Raw genomic sequence first — 22,264 nt, forward strand, 5'->3', positions numbered from 1 at the left:
GGTTTGTTTCGTTTTGTTGGTTTGTTTTTTACTTAGTTTATCTATAGATGTTAAGTGAATTATGAAAATAAAAGTGCTGGAACTTCTTCTTGCGTTCCCATGCTCCTGCTATGGCGACTGCTGCACAGACCTCACACCAAGATACGCTACGGAGAACCTTCTTTCACAGTTAACATGACGCACATCCAACCATACTAGTACTTCATAATATATTTCAGAATATTTGTCTTACCATAAGTCACTGCATCAACAGAGCGGTAAGCTCGGTTTCCATATAAGGTGCATTCATATTGTCCGGACGTCATCTGATCCACTCTGAAGATCATCAAACGCTTTACTCCAGATGCATCCAAGGAAGTCTGGGTTTGACTGATGCCGGAATCATCACGCACATCATCCCTGAGCCTGAAGAGGCCAACATCTCCTGCATTAGGTGGTGGGTCTCCTTCAACAACACAGGTGAAGGATGAAGGCTGGTTTGGATTTACTTTGACATTCATGGAGACATTAGTGATTCCTGGAAGGAAAGAAAATAACAGGTGCTACATTCACATGACTACAACTCGCAGTCCCTTCTTCATGTTCTTGTAATAATGTTTTAAATAGTCTTCTTCATACCCTGGTGTCACTATATTATATTTCAAAATTTGTTTAAAAACTTTTTTACACAGTCAATATTTCAAACGTTCTCAATTACTTCCCATTGCAAAAATATGAACAAATTTTAGCTGGACGGACCACCATGGACCTAATTGAACGAGTTTCTTCCTTTCCACAACATTCGTATTAGAATATAGTATCGAGACCAAGTTGATTTTGTTTCCATTCTTTGACAACATTTTTACATCAATAAAAGTCCAATGTTATATTTTGTGATAGCTACTGATGCACTGGCGCAAAACAATCCTAATAAAAACTCCCATTGCAATTCTGCCACGTAATGCTGATGATAATGCTAATAATGATGACATAATAATAATTTTATCAAACACATAATTCTACAGTAATAGTTCTCATAACAGCAATGATTATGACAGAGATAATGATTATGTTTGTATTTACCGGTCGAGGGAATCCTTTTCAATATGTTGCCTCAGCTCTAACAGAAGACCCAACCATTATCATTGAGTATCCCGGCACTGTCGGGTACCCCTTTAAACCACCACTAAACATGGTCAACAGCGACAATGTGAAGAACAAAATGTCCTTGTAAGATTTTGAGGCATTAGGTTAGATTTAAGCCATGGGACTTATGTTCATAGTCAAGAATTGTGTTTACAACACCAAACTGCTATCACATACCATTAAAACACTGTAAATGAAATTGCATTCTCCACTCTACCTCTTTGACAGTCCCTCTCCACCCAGTGTGGTAGACATTGTCCTCTACAGACTCCTGACACTTTGTCACAGGTGTTTTCATCACAGTGGCATTGATCTGCACACCCAACGCCATATAATGCTCCAGGGCACTCTGTTGCAATCATCATCAAAGTAACGACAGTGTATCCACTAATGCCAGTTACTAATTACCAACGTAGAACAGTGAAAGAAACTTTCAGCACAGCCAATACAACAAAGATGATGAATTGATAACTTACCCTGTACAATGTAGTTCAGACTACTTTTTTCAACAGATACTTGTGTCACATTATGCAGCGATGATATTCAAAATATCTTCGTGTATATTAATTTCTTTAAAGTTATTTCCATGGAGGAGCAAATGCAGATGTGATAATCGCCTGTCATAATTCAGTTGCAACAGCCACAAGCACAAACGGAGGAAATAACACATGCCAAACTGAAAACTGAAATGTATTTGATATCATAGTTTTCTCAGTTTAACCAGAGGATATGATACAGCCTCTTTTGTATTACACTCTAAGAATATCTACATGATTCCTTTGCACTTTTATCAGTGTCATACTGAAAGCGCCTTGACCGGTGCAACTTTGGAACCTCTAAAGGTGCAACTTTGCAACTTTCTGGTCTGCAAGGTGCACAGTTGCACCCGTACAGGTGCTCCAGTGTGACACTAGTGAAGGTGCAAAGTTGAACCTACTTTTCTTAGAGTGTATTCCCCAGAAAAGAAATGGGTTTGTCAGTGGCGGATCCAGGGGGAGGGCATCGGGCGTGCGCAACCCTTTTTTTTTTGTTAGAACGAAAGAAATGAAAAGAAAAAGGGGGTTTTTGTGCGTCACCCTTAATTAAAGGTGCCCCCTCTTTGCGGAATTCCTGGAACCGCCCCTGTTTGTTGTCATTAGATTAAGAAAAGCCAGGAGAAATTAAAAATATATATAAATATATATGAGAGCAAATTATGTTATCACCTTGGCATTTAACTCCATCACCATAGATGTTGAAGTACAAGGCACACTGCTGATGTGGACACTCTCCTGTTATCTTGTCACACGGTGCATCATTTAAACAGTGACATTTATCTGTGCAGTCAGTTCCGTAGTAACCATCATCACAGATATCTGGGACTGAAGAAAGAATGAAAAAAAAATGGAACACATATCAAATCCATCTGACAAATATCACAAACATCTTGGCTCTAAATACACACTTATTGACAGTTAATTTATTCTTCAGTGGATTTCCTCTTTAACACTAGGTTTTAGATTCTAATAAGACTTCAAATAAAAGGCGGAGGAACTTTCAGTACTCACTCTGACAATTGTCACCAGACCAGCCTGTCTCACAGTCAGAAGTTTCTGTAGGACTACAGAGTCCAGAATGTCTGTTACAAAGGCCTGACTGACAGTGACATGTTTGACTGCATCCAGCTCCATAGGTTCCGCTGACACAATCTTTATTAATGATTGACAGGAAAGATGTTAAAACAAAAATCGTGAAACATCATTTAGAGAAATGAAGGATTCATCAGGAAAAAAACACTTAATCAATTAGAGGGTGATGCTCTTGTGGGATTACGGATTTTTACTTCTCGCCCTTTTTGTCAACCTTTATTATGTTACTTTTCATCTTCGGAGACTGATTTCAACATCTCATCTGTGTCAGTGTGATTACTGTACAGCGGTGAATATGTTTATCAAAATTTTAAACGTCGTGTCAGTCTGTTTGGTACTACTTCTTGTTGTTTTATCTCCCGCTCAATCCTACAGTTCAATTACATAATATTATGACCAACGTGTACTACATGTGTACTATACATGAACATGAATTTGATTCACTTTATCCCGAGTGGTTCCCAATTTGTTGACGTATTCTCATATTCTTTTCTTCAATCTGTACACGTATATCTCAGTTTTATATTCGAATGTAGACACGTATGTTCTATTGTCTTGTAAGCAGAAAGAAATGACTGTATTTCATTTGTAATATGATACTCGATACCGAAAACTCCTAATAAATTCATTTGAATTTAAATTCAATTTGAATTTGAATTTGAACTCGCTGGAGCCGTGGCGTCACGTGTCACCCCCATAGATTTGTCTACATTGGTACCAACGAGAAATGACTCCTGAACGAAGCCACCGCATCAGCGCAGAAACAGACGCCGTGGTAGGTCCGAGTTCCGAGAGACGTCAGTATACAGTAACTTTGTTTCACCCAAACCTCGTTATCCCATGAAGCTACAAGGGTTTGTAGCTTCATAATTATCCTATCGTGAGTTGAGGGGAGGGGGCTGAGACTTGGAAGTTTATATTCTAATTATAATGCCAATTGAGTCGATTTTTGTCGTGCTGTATACGATATTTTTCTTCCAATTTGTTTGTTTGTGTGTTTGTTTGTTTGTTTGTTATTTGCATGTACAGGTATTTTATTTGCTATTTCGTATTCTCGACGTTTGTAACAATCATTCATGTATGTAAAAATCCCACACTGAATTTCCTAACAATCTTTTATTGGACGATTAAAATGAAGTGCATTGCCTTGAAGTGCACAATTGCCTTGAATTGAATATGAAGCTGTTATAATGAGCTGTTAGTGCTCTATTCAACATGTGCATTTCATCATAAGATATGTCACATCAACCAGTTGGTTTCAGGTATACCCTATGATATCTATTTTTTAGTCCTTGGTATTCATCAATCAAGTTACCTTCCATCACAAAACATTTTACAGTAAACAAGTAGCATAAGTTGTAACAGGTACTTAGTGCAATGTACAGTGGGGAAACCAATACTAATAAATATAAATACGCTTGATATATGATTGCAGCCTTAATAGACTCACAGGAGAATGGTTCCTACCTGTATCACAATTGATTCCTTGTGTTCCTGTATCACAAGAACACCCGAATGGATCAGGAAGGCAAAACTGATAATGACTACAGGCACTGGCACGCTCCGATTTGTATGTACATCTGAACTCACAGTTTGGTCCAAATCGATTTCCGCCATCGGTTCTGCAGACTAAGAAGAAATCAGTAACACACCAATACAGTCTATAGCTATTTTCAACACTTTCCCAAAGTTCATGATTCAGTAAATATTGAGTTGAAACAACTATCGCAAAACCAATATAGAACCGCTGGTGTCCACTCTGTTATAGGGCCTATGATGTATGCATTCACCTAAGTGTGGTAAAGTCAACAAATCTGTCTGCAAAGATGTATACTTCAGAATCAGCCATATGCACGACGTACTTGTACTGCCCAATTACATTGTAGTATCAGTCTTTACGCATAATTTGATTAATCTGTACAATCCATATAGACTGACAATTCTAATACGTAATAGTGCGCTTAAATGTTACACATTTTCAAGTAGTCTTTACATCACAGGTTCCTTGTAGGTTGTATACTTTCAGCCATATGTGACCTGCCCCATATTGGAGGGTACATTTATGTTCAGTGCATCTGTACACATTACATGAATGAATACAATGGATGAACAGGAAAGAAATAAAGCAATGGATAATGCAAAATACAATTTACTCTATGCACATGCCGATTGAAATGTGTTGAATGCCATTACCATGGTTCTGTGCTTGTGCAATATCCTCCATTTTTATTTTAACTAGGGATTTTGAAGATATTTGACAGAACCTGTTTTGTCATGACTATAATAAGGACAGCGGAAGCTCTGGAATTGACTTTTCAAGGAATCTTTGATTTTCGCGAGGATACTTGTCAACCCGGTGACACTTGTCTGAAATATCCAACAACCACTCATGTTTTAATACCACACATGAAGTTTCGTGTTGCACATAGGCCTACAGTTAGTGGACGAATGAAACAACGTCACCCTTGTCTCGCACAAGGTTTCATTTTGGATGGGCTCATGTTGTACGGAGACATTGATTGTTATACTAACCTGTGACATAATAAATTAGAGTAAACTCTTTATTTGTCAAGCAGCGATACGATTATCTGATTAGTCTGATTTTATTCAACTGCTGTGGCTGTATGAGTCTCAGAGGATATATAATGAAAGTTCATTCATGTACTAGTATGCTGTCATTATGCCTAGTTTTCTTTGAAGTTTTAGATTGCCTTTGCTGGCTATTGTTGGTACATCAAGGGCGCATCACATCAGATTGCAAATTATGTTGCAAAACACCTATTTCACCCCGTTTGCAAATGAATGGCAAATGATCTCTGTATCCATACAAATTCAACATTACTTTTTCGATCCCAAGAGTAATTATTCCAGCTGGTTACAGCCCTCTATCTGAATTGGAATATATAACAGGAATATATAATAGGAATAATATTCATAAATAGGCAACCCTAAGTGTCAACACTTACCACCAAGCGATTTAGGAATTGTCAGTGCAATATAATGCACCGTAAAGGTCACACTCGTCTTTACTCGAGTTTTATCCTGCTATCAAATGCTGCTAACACCAGTAGTTCTTCTTTGTGCAGTAAATGTGTATTGCGTATTTTGTTCATGCGCGCATTTCTGTCATTCATATGGAGGTCTGTGTGTGTGTGTGTGTGTGTGTGTGTGTGTGTGTGTGTGGTTTTTCGTGACCACCTGTGTGTATTCTGTTTTGGTCACCATATTTTCCTGGTAGACACGGCAAAATGAATAGTGCTATGTTACTTTGTATTTTAAAACAAGTAGGACCTTCTGTTAATATTGTTTTGTTTTATCAGCATCATTATATAATATCAATGATAAAATGATCCAATGGTGCATGTAGTTCAACTTAGCATAAACACGTTTTATTGATATAATATATTGTTGTTATTTGTTTTCTTTCCAAGTGATCCTAGAAGCGTTGCTTTTTAGTGGAACACTATAAGCAAGCCTAAGTCCAAAATCTTATGTTATTTCCATTCCTCGTACGATTACATTGCAAATGCATTCGATTATAGACCGTGTTTGTCAAATTTGGACCCAGACCTCATAGAAACTGTGAAGCTAAACCTCTTTAGCAAGTAAAATGTGTGACCAACGCTTTAGGTTTGTTAGTTGAGAAGCATATTTGAAGGGAAGTCTGCATTTGAACAGACTTAACAAGGAGGGTATTGTCCAACGAGAAGAACATACAATTATACAACTCTTTGCTATTTAAGTTTAAAAATTTTTTGAAAGACTATGTCAGTCAAAATTTTTCAAATGAGACACAGAAAACTCGTTATTTATGTGATTTCACTAAATATAGCCCTTAACTTCCTTCTAAAAGTTGTCATTGGTATATCATAACTCTAAATATGTTTTATGTGATGCACGAAATCTTTTCAATTTTTTTTTCAGAAGAAGATTCAATCAAAATTCAGCTTTGTGCAAATGAATGACCAATATCATTGCTCATCACTATATGATATAACTGTTAGGTTTAAACTTTATTCTTTAAAATTCCATTCGTAAATCTATTTTTGTCCAGTTAGAATGCCAGTTATGGTTTCTTTCTTTATTTGATTCTATCATTAAAAAGTCATTTCACCATAGAATTTAGACAGAAAAATTATTCTTAGGATATAATCAGCATGTCCATTTAAGTCTAAAGTCCGAACTAAACCCATATAACCTTCTATATAGTGTACACTTACTCTCTAAGCAATTTGGTCCCCTGAAATTGTTTGGACAAATACACCTGCCAGTCTCATCATCACACACTCCGCCATTGTAGCATTTGTCACAGACTCTGATGCAGTCAGGGGGCCCCCATTTACCAGCCGGACAATCTACATAGATAAGAGAGAGAGAGAGAGAGAATCATGCGTGTCGCATCAGCATTTCATTTTATTCTATGAATTACCTAAGACACATATGATATGTTAGACAACCAGCTTGCAGCACGCAGCTTCGCAACTCCTTCTGCTATTTCAATTGGTTTCTGACCCTGAATTTCATCTGTTGACTTCGATGTACCATAGAGAGCAGATATATGTTTGTACCCTAAACGACTGAATCGACTGGTGGAGTGCATTTCGTCTGGAATTCTTCCGAATTCATGACATTTTGAGGGTCTGCAATGCCGATGGCCACCAGGCCCAAACCGAAACGAACAGGCACAACGCCTGCCCGGGCAACCCAGCGGAGGAAGAGCAGCCCACTGACCATGGCCAAAATCCAGCTGGGCAACCAACCATCACGTCGCCGGACAATCAAGTGACAGATAATAACAATGAGCTGGATTGTATACTGGTTGAAAAGATTCGCCGGGCTCTCCTTTCACCGACTGTCATGGCTGCCCTTGTGAAAGCTGTCAAAGAGGCTGTCATTGAAGACGTGACCCAGAGAGTGTACGAATCCCTACGACTCGATATAGAGAGCAAGGAAAGGGAAATCGGTGCGCTCACATCCCAAATGAGGAAACTACAACAAAGGCTTCTTCTTCTTCTTCTTCCAGGTAGAGTGCAGCTTCAAGTTTTGAAGATTATCGCACTGTGAAATGCGTGTGAGTGTGTGGACCCTCACACACGTCTAAGACAGGATAGCTTTTGTGCAAGTGCGTACATGTATATACAATGTGTAAGTAAAAATGTGTGTCCTCTGGAGACAAAACTATTTCTTCTTCCCACTCAAGACAAGCCGGAAGGCGTCGAGAGAAGAAGAAGAAGCTGGGTCCTCTTGGAGGCTGTTCCAGTCCTTACAGGTCCTTGGGAAGAAGGAAGAAGCATACGCCTGATTGCTACATTGGATCGTCTGCAGTCGAGAGCCGTGTAATCTAGTGGCTGATGTCCGTTCGCTGAGGTAGGACTGCCAAGCGATGTCAACAAGGTTGAAGCGGATGCGATACAACACAGCCAGGCGGTTGTGAAGGCGTCTGTCCCGTAAGGAATGCCACTGCAGGTTGTTAAGCATGGCTGTCACACTGGATGTTTGGTTGAAGTCACCTGTCACATAACGGGCGCACCTTCGCTGGACCATCTCGATCTTGTTGATGTTCCGCTGAGTGTGTGGGTCCCATGCTGTTGCAGCATATTCCACCACTGGTCGGACATATGCGAAGTAAGTTGCCTGCTTGATGTGACGGCTACAGTGTTTGAAGTTACGACGTAAGAAGCCAGTAACAGAGTTAGCCTTCTTCACTGTGGTATCAACGTGAGAGTTGAAGTTAAGCTTGCAGTCGATGTGGAGGCCGAGGTATTTTGCGGAACTCACCACTTCGAGATCATGCCCATGGATGTTATACTGGCCAGTAACTTGCTTCCTCTTGTTGGTCACACGAAGGATCTGGCATTTAGAAGGGTGAAATTCCATCTTCCATTTGCTCTCCCATTCCTGTAGCCGGTCTAAGTCTTCCTGAAGATTGGTACAATCATGGGCTGACCTAATGCGCCTGTAGAGCAGGCAGTCATCAGCGAAAAGGCGTGTTGTCGAGTGCTCAACGCTGTCTGGTAGATCATTGATGTAAATCAAGAAAAGGAGTGGGCCTAGGGCACTGCCCTGCGGTACTCCGGATGTAACCTTGACGAGGTTGATGACGAGCTCGACGACCAAGAGCAGTATAATCGACGACACTGCCTCAAAATCCATGGAATAGCTGAGAGACCCAGTGAGAACACCGACGACGTGGTCATACAGTTCGCCAAGGATCAGCTAGACGTCGACATCAAACCAACTGATATCGACCGCAGCCACCGACTTGCCCGACAAAATCGACATGGACGCGACGCTCGAGAAGACAGTCATGGAAAACGAAAACCGAACGCGATCATCGTCCGCTTCTCGACGTACAACGCCAGAGAGAGAGAGAGTGTACAAAGCAAAGGCCAAACTGAAGGGAACGCCATTCTACGTCAACGAATCTCTCACAGCGTACAGACAGGAACTCTTGAACAAAGCTCTGCGCCACACCAACGTTCTAAGAACTTGGACATACGACGGAAGGATCACAGCCCTCACGAAAAACATGAAGAAAGTAGCCATACACAGTGAAAAAGACCTCGAGAAACTTGACAGACTGTCTTTTTCCTCTCAAACTTGTGTCGAACATTTAAATAGTTGAAGGACTTAACATGGTCTTAAAATACCCATGCATATCATGTAATACAACAGTTACATCAAATCAAAATGCAGTTATGTGTTTCATGTGTAAGAGGTGGATTCACCTGAAGTGTTCGACTTTGGATCTGATTTTTTTTTCTCTCAAGCTCAGACTGGTTCTGTGATATGTGTTTATATGATGAATTGCCATTCAGCGCAAACGACAGTCAAGATTGTGATAGAATACTTCAGTGTCAAAATAATAAGCTCAACCAAGTTAAAACGTCATGTGATTTATTGAACGCTCTAAAAACTTATTCTGGTATGAATATTGCACATCTCAATGTCTGTTCTCTTGTTAAAAATATAGATGAAATTCGACTCATAATGCAAAAATCACATATTCATATATTAACTCTATGTGAAACCAGGCTAGATGATTCAATTAGTAACGAAAAGATAGGAATATCGGGATTTAAGATAGCCAGGAGAGACAGAAATAGACAAGGCGGTGGTGTAATTATGTATATTTGCGAGACGTTAAACTTCATCATTAGAGAAGATCTGCAAATCGAAGGATTGAAATTAGTTTGGAAAAACAGAAACCATTTTTAATCATGTCATGGTACAGACCCCCCGACTCATATTAATGCTCATATATTCGATTCGTTTGAAACAGTTCTGCAGACTGTCGAAGTGCAACAAATTCAATATCTTTTGATTGGAGATCTCAATTGTGATCTATTATCAGGAAAATTATCACACAGTAGCAAACGTTCACTTGAATTGATTAGAGATTATAGTTTTAAGCAATATGTTACTGAGGCCACACGTGTGACTGAAAACACTGCAACAAAAATAGATCTCGCACTCGTGTCATGTGATAAATCTTACATTGCAATGTTATTCCAGTAAGTTTGAGTGATCATTATATGATTGCAGTGACGTGGGTGAAATGTAAACCTCATATGCAAAGAGATCACAATTATATTTGTTCACGTAATGTTAAGAAAATTGATGTTAATACACTGATAAGATATCTGCAGGAGCATTCCGTGAATGATGTCCTTGAAATGAATGATACTGAAAAGGCTTATGAGAATTGGGTTGAAAGATTTAAAGCCGCCCTAGACACACAGGCTCCTGTTAAAAGGAAAAGAGTGCGAAAACAGAAGTCTCCATGGATGAATAAACAAATACTGGACACCATGCGAGAAAGAGATAATATGTAAAATAAAGCCAAAGAATCTGGAGTTATACCTGCTGATTGGCAGCGATATAAAAAACTTAAAAACCGTGTAAACTTCTCTGATTCGTTCAGCAAAACGTGTGTATGTTGTAGACAGTATTTGTAAGAATAAGGGAAACTCCAGTGTTATATGGAAATTAGTACGATTTTTGATACCACGCAAGAAGTCATCTAATATTCAAAAGGTAAGATTTAATGGTGAAGAAATAACAGATGGTAAAATTATAGCAAATGTGTTTAATAATCATTATGCTGATGCTGTAAGATGTAGAGAGGCATCGATTGATTTCCAGGTAAATCCTGAGCAATTTCTCAAACCAATGTCACGTGATATTTTACTTTACTTCACTCCCGTTACTGAGAAGGATGTGTCGAGGATAGTAAAGAAAATACCCAGAAATAAAGCAGCAGGACTTGATTATATTCCTTGCAGTGTAATTAAAGGACAAGTCCACCTTCATATACATAAGGATTGAGAGAATGCAGCAATATTAGTAGAACACACCAGTGAAAGTTTGAGGAAAATTGGCCAATCCGTTCAAAAGTTACGAATATTTTAAGTATCTGCGCAGTCACTGCTGGAAGAGAAGACTACTACAGTGTATGATGTCACATGCGTACAACTATATAAGGAAAATAAAAAGAGAATTTCACAAAACTTTACTCTTTGAATAAAGTGCACATGTCTTTGACTTGCTACTGACGTATGTTAAGGGTAATATTATTCCCCCTGCCTTCTGAAAGAGAGAAGTCGAGTGTTCTTTTGTTATGCGAGAAAAATGGAAATATGTTGAATTTTCTTTATTCTTTCTTTATATCGTTGTACTCATGTGACATCACCAGCTATAGTAGTCTTTTCATCCAGCCATGACTGAGCAGAAACTTTAAAAATTCATAACTTTTCAACGGATTGTCCGATTTTGCTCAAACTTTCACTGATGTGTTCTACTAATATTGCTGCATTCACTCAAACCACATGTCTATGAAGGTGAACTTGTCCTTTAAGGACTCAATTGAATGCATTGGTAAATCGTTGACACATATAATAAATTTCTCATTAATGGAATGACATGTTCCTGATGAATGGAAATTAGCTCGGATAACTCCCGTGTTTAAAAATGGAGATGTTTGCGATCCTCGCTACTACAGGCCGATTTCTGTGTTCCTGTCCTATCGAAGGTAATTGAACAAGTTGTTTTTAAGCAGACTTACACATATCTCACGGAGAACAAAATCTTGTGCCCGAATCAATTTGGTTTTAGGCCAAACCACTCGACAAGCCTTGCACTCTTAGAACTCACTGAAAATATAAGCACCGCCGTAGGCAATGGTTATGTTGTGGGTTTGGTAACCTTGGACTTAGAAAAAGCATTTGATATGATTTCCCATGATATTTTGCTCAGGAAACTGAAATTGTACGGTTTCAGTGCTGATGTTTTAAAATGTTTCTAATGTTATTTTTCTCTTCGTAAGGAAGTAACTATTATAAATGGACATACGTCGACCACATCATTTGTCACATCTGGGGTGCCCCAAGGCAGTATACTAGGGCCATTGTTATTTATTCTATACATGAACGATCTACCTCGTGTTGTCCATCATTGTACTGTGTCTCTGTACGCAGACGATACTTGTCTATACGTAGCAACTAAAGACCCCTATGAGCTTGAAAGAAAGGTGAACGATGACTTAGCCTCAGTAGTGAACTGGCAGAGCCATGAGTTACTATTGAATGTAAAAAAGTGCAAAGCTATGCTGATGGGATCACAAAGGAGATTATCCCGTTTTCGTAACGTGTCCTTCTTTATTGAAAATAGCAAGCTGGAGTTTGTCTCGAAATGTAAATACCTTGGCGTTATTCTCGATAGTCATTTGTCCTGGACTCCACAAATAAGTCATGTTAAGTCAAAGGCATTAAATAGTTTACACGTGTTAAGACGCACACGCGCATTCATTGGCCTAGATACCGCGATCTTATCGTACAAAAGCATCATACAACCCCATTTTGACTACTGTAATATAATTTGGATGCATTCAAATTCTACCGCCATACGGAAATTCCAGGTCGTTCAGAATAGGGCACTGAGAATAATCCTACAAGTAAATAGTATGTATAGTCGAAAGCTACTGTATGAAACCTATAGACTGTCTGAATGTGAAGTTAGAAAAAGATCTGGCTATATTGGTTTTCAAACTACTACGCAAACTTGTTTCTAGGGAGATTTCTGCTAAATTAACAACAAAATTGTCACATTACCAACTGAGAAATAACGTATCCAAAGTTTCCCTCCCAAAGCCAAACACAAATTTCAAGAGAAACAGCGCATTGTATGCAGCGTCAAAAGTCTATAACAGCCTCCCGATTAATCTAATATGTGAAGTCCACACAGTCCACATCTCAGACAAGGCTAATATTAGTGTTTTTTGTTTCATTCTTAACCATAGATTACTTTGAAACAAATGCTGAAGTGTTTCTGAATATGGAATAATGAGTGTCAAAGATTATGTGTTTTTACGAAAATTATCAAAAATTTTGCCCAAAAAAGTGTTTTTTTTTAAGAAAAGAATGCCTAAATACACTTTAATTGTATCAAAATACCACTTAAATGAAAGAACTAAACAAGTTCTAGCATTTGGTACTAAATTAAATTTTGTCCTTATAGCTCATTATATATTTTTCAAATGATTGCAGATTTATGATTTTCAGGAAAGGTAACATTTTTCGCGGAATTGCCCTTTACGTCCGCTCAATTCACGACGTTGGGAGCTACTTCAGGCACCGATCTTATGGGGGCGCCATTTACAGAGCGGGTTGAAACCGCTCTGATTATTTTTAGGTTGCATCCTAGCGTAATCTAAAGCTATTTTTCAACACGATGCAGGGAAGAGGAGAACGTCCACCTCAAGCGTCGTCTCAAACGTCCTCGCCGCAAATTTAAAGGTCCCTAATGTTCACTGAGATGAAACTGATCTTGAAATCGGAGATGAGTATTGTTGTAACGTAACTCAACATAGTTAAATTACAAGCCTCAAGTGGTCTTCAAGGCAAAAGAACCCACATATCGGTTTCGGTCTATAATGGGGGAACAAAACACAAACAATTGTACATGGACGACAAACGTATGGGTATAGACTGATTGGCAACATGACAAACAAGTGCCTGTACATTTTTGACAGAAGGGTATGGATGATTTGTAATTTAGTGCAGTGTTAAGCTTATATTTCGTCATTCAAAAAGTACTTATCACTGCAATCGCACAGAACAATTTCAAACTTGAGACTTTTTTTTATTTCCCATTTTACACAGATTACATTAGAAGTCAGTGTCCATTCAAATGCATTTGTCAGCATGTGTAAAGAAATTTGTATAATATTATGGTACAAAATAATGGAGTTTTTTCTGTTCTTCAGATATGAAACTGGAGATGATGGTACTGTGTAATAATCGATGTACGTTAATCTGCATTTTGACCATACCATATCTATAAATAATAATATCTGTGATCTTAATCAAACGGTGACGCCAGGTTAACTTCTGACACAGAAGCAGACAGAACAAGAAACATTGAAACATTTTCTAGTGTGATATTTCTTTTATACACAAAAACCTATCCTTGCTTCAATGACTTACCTCGAACTATTAATCTGTACAAGGCTCCTCTTCCTTGACTTCGCATGCCACTGTAGTAAATCTCATAGATGCCTTCATCCTCAGCCACGATTGGATCAGGAAACATGAACGTGGTGTTTGTCTGTCCTGTCACGGGGTCTCCTCCGTCCTTTCTCCACACAGGGTTTTCAAGAGAGCTATTACTGGTAGCTCTCATTTGAATCATCACTCCTGTGTCACCTACATTCACTGTACGGGTGAATTTCCCATCCACAGGCTCAAAGTAGGCTAATGCACAGACATTGTAAAGAATGCTTTATCAATATCATGATGATATCCATTAGGCCTACTGTGCACTCCCGTTATAACGAACGCTTTAACAACGAAATTCCGCTAACAACGAAATAAAAATTCAGGCCGCAACATTATCCGTTCTATGTTTTTTCATTGTTTATTTGTTCAGTTATAACGAAATTTCGATATAACGAAAGAAAACTGCCGGTCCCGAAGACTTCTTTATAACGGGAGTCCACTGTACACAATACACGTGTAGATCTAGGTATATGCTCCTTCTACCCCATGCTGCTAGTCCTCCGGACAATCTTAGGGTCACTATAAAGGCATGCATTTTTTACATGATTATGTTTAGGGTTTCCGCCAGATTTCGTCAGAGTTGCACTCGAGTTAACATTCCGATCATTTATTTTCGAGCGAATTTGAATTATCACCAAGATCAACACTCAAAAAGCCAACTAGTCCAATTGAATTAGTTATATAGGTATACTTTATTTCAGATACTCTTATAAATGATCTCGCATTCAAATTAAAAAGGCACGTGAAATGCATTCAAATCCGCACGAGTAATGCTGTGACGAACGTTGGGGAATTCAAATAAATTCACGAATTTACAGAATTTGGGGAGTGATTTTCAATGCTGCTTATATTTCTGTTACTCTTTATGTGTTGATATAAATTTTGCACACCTAATAGACATTGAAATGAGACCTTCGTCTTCTCATTCCTCTGAAAACCGTCATCAACGCAACAGCTCTTATAATGCCACTATCATTCAAATATCTTGGAGTCTGGTTAGACCCATCGCTCACATGGAAGAAACACATCCAAAATACCAGCAAAAAGATTGGCGCGAGAATTGCTCAACTGTGCCGCGTCAAAAAATACCTACCACGAAGTAGTTTGAAACTTCTTGCAAATTCACTCATTATGCCCCTCTTTGAATACTGCTGCAATGCCTGGTCAAATTGTACACACAATACAAAGGATGTAATAATCAAACAGCACAAAAAGATGGCTAGAGTTATTACAGGAGCTGATGTTCGAACGCCGACTCAGGCAGTATTAGATGAATTGAGATGGGTACACATTGAAGAAAGGTGGAAGTTTCACAAATGCAAAATGGTATACCATGCTCTAAGTACTGAATCACCGTGCTATCTGTCAAACATGTTTGTCCAGTCTCAATCATTGCATAGTCACAGAACCAGAAGTGCTGTAAATTTGGGTCTAATCTTGCCAAAAGCTCGTACACAGATGGGAAGACGTAGATTCTCCCATGAAGCAACAATAATCTGGAACCAACTCCCAAATCATATTAAACAGGCATCCTCAAAACAAGCTTTTACAAATCTGTACTGGAGGAGATGGTGAGACATACTTGAGAATGAGCGAAATAGCTGGGTTACTAAGTTATCATTTTTTTTCTTTTATTATTTGACTTTCTCCTTTTCATTTCATTTTTTCATATGATATTAGTATATGTGCCAAATGTTTTGTAGTGAAACATTTTTTTTTTTCTAAAAGACAAGAGTAACAGGAATACTGTGTTATTCAAGTGTAAGAGACAAATAGTATGTTTTGTATAGTATTTTTTGTGTTAAAACGGTGTTATTGAGAGTGATATATGGAATGATAGTAATTCCGACTGCAGATGTAATATTGAGAGTATTTTTTTATTCTTTTCTTCATATGAATTCTGTGATCTCTAGTGTTGTATTTCATATCATGATGTACGTTTCATTATGCATAGATTGTGTACAAAATGATATCCAGTAATGTGATTTTTTTTTTTGTTCAGAATAATGTGTATGAAATGATTTTTTTTTCATTTGTTTGACAGCGTTTCAATATACTTTTTTATTTCCTCAAACAATGTTACATATGGTTGGATATTACGAATTCTACACCATCAGATATGATACTGATTGAAACAGGATTTTTTTTTCTCTCTCTCTCTCATATGCTATAGTATTTCAGTAATTACATACAATAATGAATGAAAGAAAGGTTCTGTGAGCAGGAAATTTGTGTTTATTTAGCTAGCCTGTTTTTAAAGGCCCTGTTATCATATAATAATAAAAATGAATAAATTTGTGTGTTGATTGTTTCCGAAAAGGATTACAATTAGGCCTATGTAATCTGAAGTGATATGAAGAATTATGGATTATGCAATATATACATGTGCTGTAACCTAGACATTTTGATTTTTCTTAGATATGTCTTGGCATATCACTTTCCAGTGAACTGTAATGATAAAAATGATGTTATTTATTTATTTTCTACCATCCTCCGCAATGCTCAATTATTTGGCCATGTTGTAAGTGTACCGTAATTGTACATTATGTTATTTTTCTTGGTAAATGTGTCTACAATGTATTTCGTGATGTACGTTATTATATGTGTAGGGCCTCTGAGAATAACAGTGTTTAGCCACTGACAGAGCTACCCTACTGAAACAAAACAAATAAATAAATAAATAAAATCATGCAAATATATACATTACATACACCTGTATGCGCGACCACTGCGGCGACTCCATAGGAGAGTAGGGGATACCGGGCCTAGCTGTTATGATTTTTAAGTTCGTTCGTCTATTAACCAAACAAATAGAGAAAGTTACTTCATTTTCTTTGTGAGAATACCTTATATGTTTGATCTTTTAAAGGTCATGTTTACCTTTGGGCGCACAGATTAAAAAAATGTAAGATATCACATTTGATGCACACGTGTAGGTCTGTTGTATCACAAAACATCCTACCATATAAAATGTTCGCAATAAAGCCTAAACCACCGTGTAAACTAAAAGGAGATATCAGTGTTTTTCTCAATAAACCGTAACTGTAGACGGTTTAGTCTTGACACATTTTTATTACAACTAGGCCTATTGTTCACATTTTGTGTATTTAACAACACTTAACATCGATTACACGGATTCAAATTTTTACAGTGGTTGTTTTTTATCCCTAACTCACATTTTAGAACTATTTTAAAGCACTAATGATGTTTTTTGTTTTATCTGCAAATGGTAAATGACGCATTTGTCTGAATATACTAAAAACTTTGTCAGCCAAGGAAACGTGAATATAACTATTACTGTATTAATAAAAATTTGTACCACTGCTGGGGGTATGTTGTGACAGTATACACTGGGGTACTTTGTTGCAATGTAGAAAGTATATATAAATCGGGTAAACGCAGATCTGATAATGAATATATGTTAATGAATAATTGTATACCTGTCTATGTGTGTGCGTGTGTGTGTGTGTGTGTGTGTGTGCATGTGCATATATGTGTGTGTGTCTGTGTATGTTTGTGTCTGTCTGTGAGAGTGTGCGTGCACGATTGTGCATTACTATTCTAATGGGATGCCATCTCTACATTATGCAGTTTCATTTTATCCCCTTAATACTATGGATGTAGCTATTACAGAATTGTCATAACTCTTTTTTTTTCCTTATCCACCTGCATGCATTATTACGTTTTATACAGCAAATGTATAAATCCTTGCGATCTGATTGGATGAATGCAGGTCACATGACACTGTGACTATCATTGCCACAATCGACCCAGCCGTAGACTTGTGTTTTCCAAGAGTGCCACCAGTTCTAGGTATAGACTTGCTGGTTGTTAAATGCTTGAACGAAATCCAAGCTTTGTCCTTAATCGACATCTAAGTCTCGACTACATGATTGTATTCATGTAGGGGAGACCGGGTATAGTTGTTACATGGGTAAGTTGTTGAATAATCATTTTCTCAAAATCCAAACAATAGACGGCCTTGTAAGCTTTATGATATCAAAACATATCCAATGATCTCTGAATGTGAAAGTTCATCATGTAACCATCCTATGAAGAAGTTAGTTAGAAAAAAAAATGCTTTTTCACATTTCTTAGTAAAATGTTGAAATATTCGATATTGTTTTATTTCATCAACACCAATGTTTGCACGTCTTTTGCTGTCGTTATACACCAAAAGCTGGTTAGAAATTAGATCCAATCTCATATCTTTTCTTTTTTTTTTACATATATAGTAGTTAAATTTTTGACTTGAACGTTGATGGTTATATCCATATTTATCAGTTGTTTTATATCTATATTTCAGAGTTTTCAAAGTGTAATTCAGTGAAGTTTTAACTGACTGTGAAGTATGAACAGCAATTCAGCCTGTTGGCTGCTATGTTATAGGCCCTACTGTATAGGAGAATTATACATTATGGCGGAGGCATACCAGTCACCACAGCGACATTTCTAGTTGTTTCTGTTTTTGTTTTCCAATGAAGATGATGTGTTTCGAGGACAAGAAGTCCTCTAATGTGAATGTCTCATGCAAAACGATTTATATCTTATACTCGAAATAAGCATAGTTAGAAGCCGTATCCGAATACGTGCTAAGAGTGACTGCTTTATCAAATATGTATATAGCAGTCTACTATAAAATCATTTTGCAGCTCTCTAGTTGGGCTCTTCCAAGACAAGACTGTGAAAGAAACGAAATCACCGAAGCTTTTTTTACCACTCTCAGAGAAGTGGCTAGTTTTGAAAATGAATTGCTACTGATTTGGGCCTACCCAGAAGCATCCTTGAATTGACTGAAAGTACAGCTGATTAAGGTTTGTATTGTTCGTTTGTATGAATGATGAGCTATGGCTGCTATACCACTGAGCACTTTAATATGTTCTTCTGTGAGTTTCCAATGATGTTGTGTTTTCAGTCCAGCTGTGAACACTTTTGTATAGTTCTACAGTAGGGCTATTCTAAGACAAGAATAATCTTAATGATAAAAATCTAAATAACTCGATCAGTCCACTTTTAAATTGCACCCTCAAAGAAGCGATTATTTACAAAATGAATTAATTATAGAAGCTGCCCCGGACCAGCACAAGAAGAATCCTTGAATTAAAAGAAGACACGGCTGATTAAGGCTTAGAGTTCTCCACACAGAGGAGTCTCGTGAGAGCTGATGGGAAACTTGTGATATTTAACATGTTTAATTTGGGGTTTTTCGCCCAACTTCATCAGATTTAATGAACTCGTGGATACGCGTTTAAGTTTAACGATTTTCCTCAGCGCTCTACACCCTCTGGTCCTTCGAGCACTCAATTTTGTTTCATATCATTGATCATTTTGAATTGTATTTCATTCAATTTAGAGAGAAATTCTTTGAAAAAACGACTCGAAGTTTTCTCTCAGTTTCGTGCTAGCTGGATAGCTGTTTGACTTTCCCAAACCTGACTTTTCACTTGTCCTTGATATTTTGTAGTGTGTCCACAGACCTTTTCCATCCCTCTCCTTTTCCCTCTCCTTTTCCTTCTCTATTCTTCCCTGCTCCTCTTTCCTCGTTCTTCGTTGTCTCGTAGCTGTCTGAGTGCATTTCCTAATTTTCTGTTATTTCTGTGTTTAGTGTTGTTATTGTTGTTGTTCGTCGTTATGTTTTTTGTGACCGATTGTATATATTTCCTTTCCGGTTAATTTTCCTGGCATACCTGGCCCTATTAGTGTCTGTACCATAAATGTGATATGTTATATAGTTTATATGTTTGCATTCTAAAATCATAGTAAGTATTGTTCATATTATCAGCATCATATATCAATGAGTAAATGTACAATAGTATATAGAAGAATTTAAAATGAATGTTTTATTGGTATAACAAATTGGTGCTGTTGTTGTTTTTGTTCCAGCGTTCCACGTCTTGCAAGCTTGGTTTTTTAGTGGAACACTGTTTTCCATTGTTATGATTATTTACTATTTTTGTTGCCATAGCAAAGTGCATTGTTTCTTTTTTTATGACACCATTCGTACATATACTTTACATTGTATTTGAAAAAAAAAAATGTTTTTATCAGACGAATGCGAGACAAACTGAAAAATTGTAGCACTTTGATGATGTTCCCTTTTTCTTTCCTTTTTTTAATGACGGATATAAATAAACTATTGAATTGAACTGAAAAAATAACAATATGAATTTCATTTATAGGCACACAATTTTGGCGTTTTATGTAAATCTTCCACATTTTTCCCCCAAAAAGTGAGATTCCCTCTTTTACACTGTTTTGGATAATAATTTTTCATACTTTTCCGCAAGTTTTATTTTCATATTCTAAAAAATGTGCCTAAATCGTACTTTATACATTTCTTTCATTCGACTTTTTTTTCTTCCATTATGCAGTCTCATGTCATCCCCCTTAATAGTATGGATGTAAGAATTACAGGATTGTCATAACTCCTTTTTTTTTTTACATATCCACCTGCATGCATTATTACGTTTTATACAACAACAAAAATGTACAGATCCTTGCCATCTGATTGGATGAATGCAGGTCACATGACACTGGCACTATAATTTTCACAATCGACCCAGCCGGAGACCTGTGCTTTCCAAAAGTGGCGCCAGTTCTACGTAGTCTTGCTTTTAAAGAAAGCCAAACTTTCTCCGTATTCGAGATCTAAATCTCGAATACAATCCCCTGTCATGTGTTCATGTAGGAGAGACCGGGTCTAGTTGTTACTCGGATAAGTTGTTACGTTATGATCATTTACTCAAAATCTCAACAAAAGACGGCATTATTAGCTTTATATTAAAACACATTTAATGATCTCCGAGTGTGAAAGTTCATCATGTAAGCATCCTATGAAGAAGTTAGTTTAAACAAAAATGTTTTTCATATTTCTGAGTAACATTTTCTGGGTGTTCTTAGATATTCGATATTGTTTTATTGTTTTCTGCTGTCGTTATACACAAAAAGGTAGATGGAAATTAGATTCAATATCTTCCTTTTTTTTTACACAGTCAATTTTAGCCTGTATATATACATGGTTATATACATATTTATCAATTCTATCGTTTTATAGCTATATTTCAGAGTTTTCAGTGTGTAATTCAGTGAAATCTTAACTCATTGTGAAGTATAAACAGAAATTCAGCCTGTTGGCTGCTATGTTCTACTGTATACTTTAAAAAAAATCAATAAACCACTCCAATTCAATTCATCTCCAGTTAGTGATCGGTATGTGGGTGAATGTAGTATCTTTGAGATGTCTTTGGTGGGAGTATACAATCTGATATTTGAGTGATTGAGCACACATAAAGTTACTGAAATATGTACCGAGTCAAAATGTTACACTATAACAACTTACCCGATCTGTTGAACGTTATAGAGATGCAATGAAACAGCTTACCTCTATGAATTTTCAGTTAAGTTGTGTTTGTTACTTACGGGAAGTCTGATTTACAGTGTCATGTGGTATTTTGTAGCTTAAGCTTATGGGCAGATATCAATTGATCAAACTGAATGCTCGGAGGACCAGAGAGTGTAGAGGCCTGAGGAAAACCGTTAAACTTGAACGCGTATTCATGAGTTCAAATGCAAATCTGATGAAGCTGGGCTGAAAACCCCAAACTAAACATGTTAAATATCACAAGTTTCCCATCAGCTCTCATGAAACTCCTCTGTGTGGAGAACTCTAAACCTTAATCAGCCGTGTCTTCTTTTAATTCAAGGATTCTTCTTGTGCAGGTCCGGGACAGTTGCTATGATTAATTCATTCTGAAAGTAATCGCTTCTCTGAGAGTGCAAATTAAAAGTGGACTGATCGAGATGCGTAGATTTTTATCATTAAGATCATTCTTGTCTTTATAAGAGCCCTACTATAGAACTATACAAAAGTGTTCACAGCTGGACTGCAAGGTATTGCGTGCATCATGCACACTGAAATCACAACAGCATCATTGGAAACTAACAGAAGAAGAACAC

General features: G+C 37.4%; 1 protein-coding gene across 1 annotated transcript in view; it reads right to left on the reverse strand.

The window, feature by feature from the left end:
- LOC139723383 (uncharacterized) overlaps positions 1–22,264 on the reverse strand; it is an 82,948-nt gene that overhangs the window by 36,521 nt on the left and 24,163 nt on the right. The window contains exons 3-9 of the mRNA XM_071634630.1: positions 14,237–14,503; positions 6,974–7,108; positions 4,221–4,382; positions 2,673–2,813; positions 2,331–2,486; positions 1,343–1,474; positions 233–517 (exon numbers count right to left, since the gene is read on the reverse strand). Of these exons, the coding sequence (XP_071490731.1) occupies positions 233–517; positions 1,343–1,474; positions 2,331–2,486; positions 2,673–2,813; positions 4,221–4,382; positions 6,974–7,108; positions 14,237–14,503 (1,278 nt within the window). The remainder of the gene's footprint in view (positions 1–232; positions 518–1,342; positions 1,475–2,330; positions 2,487–2,672; positions 2,814–4,220; positions 4,383–6,973; positions 7,109–14,236; positions 14,504–22,264) is intronic.

Source organism: Diadema antillarum, unplaced genomic scaffold (genome assembly GCF_040938485.1).
Source record: "Diadema antillarum isolate AM-2024a unplaced genomic scaffold, OU_Dant_1.0 scf00000188, whole genome shotgun sequence".
In the NCBI taxonomy this organism is placed as follows: domain Eukaryota; kingdom Metazoa; phylum Echinodermata; class Echinoidea; order Diadematoida; family Diadematidae; genus Diadema; species Diadema antillarum.